At 35.1% G+C, this 10388-nt stretch overlaps 1 protein-coding gene across 1 annotated transcript in view; it reads right to left on the bottom strand.

Annotated features, from left to right (window-relative positions):
* Positions 1 to 52: 52 nt before the first annotated feature.
* LOC107725744 (guanylate cyclase soluble subunit alpha-2-like) overlaps positions 53 to 10388 on the bottom strand; it is a gene marked incomplete at its 5' end in the record, with an annotated part of 23684 nt that continues 13348 nt past the window's right edge. The window contains 3 exons of the mRNA XM_016535129.1: positions 53 to 233; positions 4688 to 5017; positions 6309 to 6464. Of these exons, the coding sequence (XP_016390615.1) occupies positions 81 to 233; positions 4688 to 5017; positions 6309 to 6464 (639 nt within the window). The remainder of the gene's footprint in view (positions 234 to 4687; positions 5018 to 6308; positions 6465 to 10388) is intronic.

Raw genomic sequence — 10388 nt, 5'->3', positions numbered from 1 at the left:
CCCGCAACCTTCGGGTTACAAGTCCGACTGGAAACTAAAAATTGTATGCTATTATATTACACTGGTTCCAAATATAACCTCTAATTCACCTTGATCGGCTTCCCATCGGGCGTCAGCACTTCTTCTGACAGCTCGATCATCTTCAGGGCCATGAGCGCGATTGGCTTAGCGTGGCTGTCAATCTTCCTGTGAAGCCCGCCTGCCACGCAGTACGCATCACCGATAGTCTCAATCTGTGGAGAAGAGAGGGTTTACTGTCTTTTAGGGCTCTTCTGCCTGTAAGCATCCATCCAGAATGCCATATTAACACCTTATTTTTAAAATATCTGATGATATCATTATATCATCATGTTTTATGCAAAATATATATTTCTTTCTTTTGATTTTGGGGTGAAATGCGACCCAGATGTATCTTTGTGAGATTTACCCTGTCACACACACACACACACACACACACACACACACATCAGCCTCTTGACGCTCACAGGCAGCTGCTGTCAGAATATAAACGCTCTGTGAAGCCCGCCTGCCACGCAGTACGCATCACCGATAGTCTCAATCTGTGGAGAAGAGAGGGTTTACTGTCTTTTAGGGCTCTTCTGCCTGTAAGCATCCATCCAGAATGCCATATACCTACCTTATTTTTAAAATATCTGATGATATCATTATATCATCATGTTTTATGCAAAATATATATTTCTTTCTTTTGATTTTGGGGTGAAATGCGACCCAGATGTATCTTTGTGAGATTTACCCTGTCACACACACACACACACACACACATCAGCCTCTTGACGCTCACAGGCAACTGCTGTCAGAATATAAACGCTCTCTGATGAATAACTCTTAACACAAAGCAGGTGAGAGACACATGAATATGAATCTGTCTCTCTCTGGAGACGCACTGATGCCAGCACAGGAATCACAACAGCAGACCGCATTTACATACAGGCTACAGAAAACACAAACCTTGAGAGTGTCTGTATGTGTGTATCAGAGCTGGCATCAGCAGTTCGCACACACACACAAACACACACACACACACACACACTTTTATTTGCTGTAATGGAGGGCCGCCATTTATAATGACAATTTATTGGCATACACTCACTTTGTATTAAATCAATATCACATTTGCAAACTCCCTTAATAATTATTAAAAGATGTCACTCTCCTTATCGCGATCTGTGAGCGCACAGAAAATGAGAGCGCGCGAGTGAATCCTCAAGACTCAAAAGCACGTGCAAATGATAAATTCCGTCATCTGTCATCACGTTATAAGCGCGGAATAGTGCTGTAAATTTAAACAAGTCAAGAACATGTCACGGTCATATTTCACCAAAGCAAAAATACTAATACCTAAAATAGACTTAATCTAAAATATGGTGTTGTTATGCGGTTGCTAAGGTGTTACTGGGTGGGTTCTATGTAGCTGCTAAGGTGTTTTCAGTGTTTTAGTTGCTAAAGTGTTGCTAGGTGGTTTCTATGTAGTTGCTAAGGTGTTTGGAGTGGTTTTTGGGAAGTTGGTTTATTAAGTTTGGTTATAGGGTTGTTTCTAGGAGGTTGCTATGCAGTTGCTAAGGTGTTACTAGGTGGTTTCTATGTGTTTGCTTGGGTGTTCAGGGTGGTTTCTAGGAGGTTACTACTCAAGACTCAAAAGCACGTGCAAATGATAAATTCCGTCATCTGTCATCACGTTATAAGCGCGGAACCTGCAGGAATGAGTAGAATTATTATTAATAGCCGCAATCCCGCGCCGAAATTCAAGTCCTGCTCTGTGTTCTCTGCTAATAACCCGACTGTGAATGATGCGAGCGGCGTTATGTTGTAAGTGAGAAGCTGCAGCCGTGGCGGGGGTGATTTCTGGTACAACAACAACAATGCGCTACGTGTTTCTTCTCCCCTCATTTTTTCCAATTGACGGAAATCCGTCGTAGCGACAGAAAACTTTAATCCCTGTTTATACAATATTAGAATGTTCGCGGGAGCGGGACACACACATTGTGGGAGCGGGCGGTAATGGTCAGAAATTCAGAGGGAGCAGACTTAAGAAAACTGTCCCCCTCAGGGCTCTAGGCATCATCAACACACACGCTAAGTTTTTTTTCGCGTTACCCGATCTCCACCCCCAATCATTAGTGCCGTTTCTTCTTTGACAGAACATATAGGACAATTTTTGAAATAGCGCCATAAACTAAATTTATTTCAAATTTAATTCAAGCACTTTCAAGGACCTATGTTTGTTTTCAAGTACTTTCCAGGCCTTGAATCCATATGTCTGAAATTCAAGTACTTTCAAGTACTTTCAAGAAGCGTGGGAACCCTGTGACGGCACCCATTCACTGCAGAGCATCCATTGGTGAACAATTTCTCCAAATCTGATGAAGAAACAAACTCATCTACATGTTGGATGACTTGAGGATGAGTAAATGTTCAGCAATTTTTCATTTTTGGGTGAAATATCCCTTTAGTGACTTAATCGTGGCTTTCGACATGAGAATCACACACACAGCTGTAAGTAGCACAGAGGTGGTGATCACACACACAGAGGCCTATTACGTGATCTGAACCGAACCGCTCATAAACAGCGATGTTATGGAAAGGGCATCTTATTATTGCCGCTCTCATGTCACGGAGAGTCCACAAATATACACACACTCACATTTAATGATGATGCATGGTCGCCCACGGCAACGACCCTGATATTATTCATGGCCTTGTTGTCACGCTGACAGTGCTGTCAATCACACAACAGACTAGACTACAACAGCATCTCTTAGGAATAATGTAATTTTAAAGGTTTAGTCATTTTGTTGTCCGTCATTTTTACTACTTTTTAATATGTCTATATAGTTTTATTTGTTTATATTATTTAGTTTAGTTATTTTATGTTTAATTAAATGTAGTTTTTATATTTCCTGTTTTCACTTTAATTTTAATGTTTATCATTTTTATTAGCTTTAATTTTTATATGTCTATGTAATTTGTATGCATCATTTTTATTACTTAATTTTAATTTATTTAGTTTTAGTTATTTTGAAGTAGATTTTATTTTCATATTTTCATTTTATTTAAAAAAAATTTGTTATTGTAATTTTTATTAGTTTTTTTTTTTTTTTAATGTCTATATCTTTTTTACTCATTTTTATTAATTAGTTTTTATTTATTTAGTTTTAGTTATGTTAGTATTTAAATTTAATGTAAAAATGTGTTCTATTATTTGTGAAGTTTACTAGCAATGTCTGAGTGGAAATTCTTTCACAGTAAACCCTACACCAATTTTTTTCAGTGTAGCTGAAATAAAATAAGTTTTTATATTTTAATTCAATGAATGTTTATTTTGTTTCAATTAAATTTTTTTTGTGGTTTTAGTTCACACACACACACACTTTTCATTTACAGATCATTTGCAGAATCATATTCCAAAATCATTCAGTTTAAATAAACAAGCACAATCATTGCTGCATTTGTTACTATATAGACGTGACACAACATGCTTAGAGACGCTTCTAAACACACACACATAACACACACGAGCCTCTCAGACGCAGCCATTCGCTCGTTGACTCCCTCTAAATGGGAGAAAACAGCAACAATCTAACAATCAATTAGCTGCAAGCACTTGGAGTGTTCCGCCGTCTCCCTGGCGACCAGATTCCACGCTCTCACTCCGTCGCTACAGTGAGTCCAGTGCTGTCGATGGAGCTGTTAACACAACCCCACACACGTGTGTCTCGCTGCGAGAAACATTAAACCGGGCAGGGCACGACGAACAAAAGCTAACAGACAGACGGTTTAAATCCATCTGGCAAAACAGGTTATATTTTCATTGGTAAGGTGTTACTTGGTGGTTTCTATGTGTTTGCTAGGGTGTTCAGGGTGTTTTCTAGGAGGTTACTATTCAGTTGCTAAGGTGTTACTATGTAGTTGCTAAGGTGTTACTAGGTGGTTTCTATTTGTTTGCTAGGGTGTTTTCTAGGAGGTTACTATTCAGTTTTTAGGAGGTTGCTATGCAGTTGCTACGGTGTTACTAGGTGGTTTCTATGTGTTTGCTAGGGTGTTCAGGGTGGTTTCTAAGAGGTTACTATTCAGTTGCTAAGGTGTTGCTATGTAGTTGCTAAGGTGTTACTAGGTGGTTTCTATTTGTTTGCTAGGGTGTTTTCTAGGAGGTTACTATTCAGTTTTTAGGATGTTGCTATGCAGTTGCTACGGTGTGTCTAGGTGGTTTCTATGATAGGGTGTTCTAGGAGATTTCTAGGTGGTTTCTGTGCAGTTGTTAAGGTGTTACTAGGTGGTTTCTATGCTATGGTGTTCTAGGAGGTTGCTATGTGGTTTATGTGTAGTTGCTAAGGTGTTACTATGTGGTTTCTAAAGCGTTCAGGGTGGTTTCTAGAAAGTTGGTTTCTATGTGATTGCTAGCATGTTCTGGGTGGCTATGCAGTTGATAGAGTGTTGCAGTGCAGTTGCTAAGATGTTACTAGGTGGTTTCTATGCAGTTGGTAAGGTGCTACTAGGTGATTTCTATGTTTTGGCTTAGATGTTCAAGGTGGTTTCTAGGAAGTTGGCTGCTATGTGGTTGCTAGGGTGTCCTGGGTGGTTGCTAGGAGGATACTAGTGTTTCAGGGTGGTTGCTAAGATGGTCTTGATTAAAGTTATGGATGGAGTGTGATAAAAGAGACAGACGTACCTTATAGACGTCCAGTATTCCGCACTGGTAGTCAAAGCGCGTGTAGAGCTCGTTCAGCATGCTGATGACCTGCATTGGTGTGCACTGCGCGCACACGGCCGTGAAGCCCACGATGTCAGAGAACAGCATGGTGACGTCATCAAACTTCTTGGCTTGAACCGGAAGGCCCTGCCACAGTCTCTGAGCCACATCGCCGGGAAAAATGGAGTAGAGCAGGTCGACTGTTCTGCGCTTCTCCTCCTCTAAAGCCTGATGGGTTTTCTCCAGGGTGGCTTTGAGTTTATCCATGCGCTTCTTCAGTCCGTCCTGAGCTTTGGCCTGTTCTCCAACCTACAGAAATGATTGGATAAGAATTATGGCAGGTAACGTCCAGTAGTGTTATTTTAGTATTATTTATATACTATTAGAGTACTTATTAATATTTTAATTAGCATTTATTTTCATATTTTCAGTTTGCATTTAAATTTTAGCTTAGGTTTTAGTGATTTTGTTATGCTCTTTTCTTTTGTTATGCTCTTTTTATGATTTTTTAAAACATTTATATTTAGCTTTAATTTATTTTTATTTCACTTTTAGTTTTAGTAATTCTGTTAAGTAAATAAAACTATATTAAAGCTAGATATAAATATTAAAAAAATTAACTAATTAAATGACGAAACATTTTTTTATAATTTCAGTTTAAGTTCTAGTAATTTTGTTATATAAATAAAAATGTATAATATGAAAAAACATAAGTACATTTCTAAAATTAAAGCTGAAATATAAAATACATTAAAGCTAAATAGAAATATAGGTTTAATTTATTTTATATTTCAGTTTTAATTTTAGTAATTTTGCAATTTAGCAAATAAAATATATTAAAGTTAAATACAAATATAAAAACAAAAACTAAACATTAAAACGTTATTTTTTTATATTTATAATAAGCTTTCTTTTCTTTTTATTTATTTTTATTTTTAGTCATTTTAGTACTTCAACTTATTTTACTTTATTTCTTTGACAAAGCAATTTTTAAGTTAAAGATTTTTATCTAATAATTTTTTTCTAATTTTATTTCAGCTTTATTACAATTATCAAATACAATTTTAATTGTAGTTTTACACTTTAAAAAATTATTTTTCAAAGTTGTAAATAAAATATATTGGAGCATGCTTTGGAAGAAAATATGTTTTACAAGAAAATACTATTTCAGCCTTTCTACTTCCAAATTTCGCATTTAATTTAGTGTGTTGCTTACTGTTTCTTTGAAATGAATTGTAAAATTTAGTAGCAATTTCTACGTGAAAGTTGTTTCACCGATTTTTTTTCAGTGTAGTTTACAACAACAACACTGACATCCAGAACCAGAAATATCCTTCTCATAATAAAGAAATAAGTGACGAGAGGTGGCTTTTGATATAAAGTATGATATAAAGCCAAAACAACAACAATAGCAATATCTATTAAATACACCAATGTTCAATAAGTAATAACCTTAAACTGGATAAACACATTTCATTACACCAAATACACAACATAATGTTCTTTTTAGCAGCATCATATGAGCCAAACATTAGCCAAACGCTATGCTGTTTACGGTAAACTCATTGAAAGCTTAATGATGTTTCATTGACACACCCACCAGAATGACATCACGTGTGGCGTCATGAATAGGGATGTCAGACAGATGTAAGCCCCGCCCCATGAGCTCCTCCAGCCTATCAACACGCGGCGAGCCCAGAAACATGATGGAGTTGGATTCTGGGAGGTGAAGCATCTGACCTTTGAGCTCCATCACCTGAAACACACACACAGAAAAAAGTGAAGCGCTGAAATTGAAAAGCAAATATGCATATCATATTACAAATTCAATTTATTGGTAGGGAATTAATATTAATGCAATAAGCCCGACGTTTTTGTGCTGCCATGAAGACGCACTCGCATGAATATGTTTACATGGTTTTCAAGAAAAACAACAAAGCATATCGGATTTTAATGTCGTATGTTTCAAACACACACACACACACACACACAGACAGACACACACACAGACACACACTAGATCTCATCACATCACATCGCTCGAGGAGAGGGAGAGAGGCTGTTCGTTTATTAGGATTTGGTTGCTATGGAGGAATTCTTGAACAAGTATTCTAGAATATGCAATGAATCTACATTTGCTAGGAGAAAGCATTATATTTCAGCGTGTAACTCCTGCAGCGTTTGTCCTCCAGACATGAAGGATTGCTCAAATCATGTTATTTAAGTGACCAGATGCACCGTTTTCACCTGCTGGACCAGAAAACAGCTGAAAAATCCCACAACACCTAGCAACAGAGAATGTATCCCTGCGCGAGTGACCCTGAGCATCCACACAACATTCTGTAGTGTTGTTTTAGTATTATTTATATACTAGTATAGTTTCCAAATGTTTTATTTAGCTTTTATACATTTTTTATCATTTCAGTTTTTGTATTTAAGTTTGAGTAATTCTGTTATGCTCTTTTGCCATTTTTATTAGTGTTTAATATTTCTTTTATAAATTTTCCTATTTAGCTTTAACGTATTTTTATTTAAGTTTTAGCAATTTTATGTAAAGAAAAATAAAAAGTTTTGTTGTGTGTTTTTGTCATATTTATCAGGCTGTTTTGTTGTCTGCACAGATTTATTCATTTGTATTTCTGCTTTCGTTTGTTTTTTTAGTATATCAAATTAAACTAAATGACAATTAGAAATGCTGCCTTGGCAACTAACTGAAATAAGTTTGAAGTTGAAGTACTAAAATTAAAAAAAAGCTTAAATAAATGAAAGCAGGGTTATTATAGTTAAAGTAAAAACAAAAACATTTTTGTTATTTGAAAATAAACATGAACTGAAACAAAATCAAATGTAAAAAAACAAACTTATTTTATTTTAGATAGTTTCAACATCTCATTTTCATTTAGTTTAACTAAAATAACAATAAAATACAAATGTATAAAAAATGAAATGAAAATGTATAAAAAAATATAGACAACTAAAAAAACATTTTTATTTTAATTTAAGTTTGAGTGTTAGAAATTTTGTTGTTTTTTTGTCATTTTTATTAGTTTTTTTCTGAATATTTATATTTAGCTTTAATGTATTTAAGTTTTAGCAATTTTGTTATGTAAATAAAACACATTAATATAATTTTTTTTTTTAACTAATAAAAATTACAAAACATTTGTTTTCATTTTTGTTTTTTTACATAATATACATTTCCAGCTTTATTTATTTTTTCTTTCAGTTTTAATTTGAGTCATTTTAGTACTTCAGCAAACTTATTTCACAGGATGCTGCAAAGCTTATGCTCATCAGAGCCCGCGGCCCGTTACGTAACAGGACAGAGATATCGAATTCACACACTGCTTGTTCTGCTTGTTCACACGCTCTGATGAAGGCAATAGAGAATTTCGGGTGTGAACGGAAAGTTCATTATGAAGAAGTGTGTGTATGTTTACAAAAATGCATGTGTGTGTTTCCTCGCCTCAGTCCCAGCTGTATAGATGTATTATGCAGAGATGGAGAGTTCTGCTTAAATAATGCAGTGTGCTGCAAGATTGGGCCGTGTGTGTGTGTGTGTGTGTGTGTGTGTGAGAGAGAGAGAGATTGTACACTTCTGTACTCCATCTCATCACTCTGAAACTTCCTTGTTTCTATGGCGATCACAGAACTGTGACCCGGCCCTTTGCACAATCATCCAGCAGATGCACACATACTTGTATACCATACAGTTTTGCTTTCATGTTTCAGGTGTTCACATCTACACACACACACGTGCATCTTTTAGAGGTCTCTATATGGCAACCTTGTAAATAAGTAAATTTCCAATTCTCTTCACCTCCAAAAGCCTGTAATATTTTTTTTGTTAATTTAAATAAAGCTGAAATAAAATAAAATATAAATATTAGATGAAAAACTTGCACGTAAAAAACTTTTCACCGTTAAGTCTCATTGAGATCCTATTAAAGTTTTTACAAATATTTTGAATTAATTTTTTTTTTAAATATTTAAATAAAGTTTTAGTAATTTTGTTGTGTGTTTTTGTCATATTTATTAGGTTGTTCATGTTGTCCATATAGTTTTTATACTTTTTTTTTTTTCAGTTTTAGTACTGTACATCAAGTTGAAATGAAATGAAAATGTTAAATTGTAAATGTTGCCTTGGCAACTAACTGAAGTACTAGTTGAAGTACTAAAATTACTAAAAAAAATTGTAAACATCTTTGTTACTTGAAATAAAATAAACATTAACAGAAAAAAAAAAGATGAAATATAACTTAATAAAAACTAAAGACATTTTTTTAAAGAAAAATTTGAAAGCTACAACAAAATTGTTAAATATAAAAGCTAATAAAAATTACAAAAGCACAAGAAGTTACTAAAACTAAAATGAAACCTGAAAATATAAAAATAAAAGCTAATTCCAAGATATCAATAAATACTATACACATATAAAATAATATATAAATAATAGTCAAAATAAAACAGATTAGGGTTCTAGTTTCATATTGTCCTGCTTCAATAACAGTGATTTTAAAAGGAGTTAGAGATACTGAACAACATACTACACTTAACACTGCAGTAAATACTAACCACTGTACTAACCATAACCCACACTCTGAGTAAATACTAACCACTGTACTAACCATAAACCACACTCTGAGTAAATACTAACCACTGTACTAACCATAAACCACTGCATAACCCCTTAACCGCTGGAACAGCACAAAGTCAAATCCGCTGACTTTAGTAAATAAGGCACAATCCATGTAACTCTGATTTACATAGAAATGAGGGATTTAAATATGCATGACACAGATTAAACAGAAATGTGGGTGGTTTGAGAATAAGGTGTACATTTTTATGCTGAAATAACATGCAAAAGTAGCATGACTGTTTAATGATTTTGCCCCACAGAGTAACAAACCCATTACAGCACAAACACTGAAGGTCTGAGTGAAGCAGCAGCTGCTGATCTCTCCCTCCTGCGACGAGAGAGTTTGAGCACAGCACAATCCTGCAGGAACCGTCCTGGCTAGAGTTCAAGCTTCACTGCAGTGGAACCGTTTATAGAACGATACAATAAATATATAATCAGCCCTGAGATACAGACATATGCTTCCTCTGGCTTCAACACACACACACACAGAGATTTCCATAACAAACAGTTCAGGATCAATCACTCCACATATCATCATCATCCTGATCTCAAGATGTGGACGCTAGCAGAATAAAGCTGAAAATCTCTCCGTCTATTTCTCTACGGCAGTTTATACCTGAGCACTAATTTGTTGAAACTCACTAAAGATTCTCACACCAGAGCACGAGGGTGCATCATTCATTGAGAATGGCTTTCAAACTCCAGTTCAATTCCTGAGTTTGAATTGAATTTGTACTGAGGTAGAAAAGAGAAACTGCAGCTTGAGTTTATTTTAAGCAGATTAAAATGAATTGAAAAGTTCTACTTTACAATACAAGCAAAATTTGTCATAAACACAGAATGTTGGCTTATAAAAGGATTGCTTTGAGAACAAAAAAGAAGGGAAAATTGAATGGATGGATGGAAGGAACGATAGAACAAATGATGGATGGATGGTTGGATGGATGGGTGGACGATGGATGAATGAATGAATGAATGAATGATGCATTTATATAGCACTTTATTGTGTATTGCTGTACACCCAAAGCGCTTTACAAT

Source organism: Sinocyclocheilus rhinocerous, unplaced genomic scaffold (assembly GCF_001515625.1).
Source record: "Sinocyclocheilus rhinocerous isolate Xijiao unplaced genomic scaffold, SAMN03320098_v1.1 scaffold215, whole genome shotgun sequence".
Taxonomy (NCBI): Eukaryota; Metazoa; Chordata; class Actinopteri; order Cypriniformes; family Cyprinidae; genus Sinocyclocheilus; species Sinocyclocheilus rhinocerous.
This window is presented reverse-complemented; position numbering and strand designations above follow the sequence as displayed.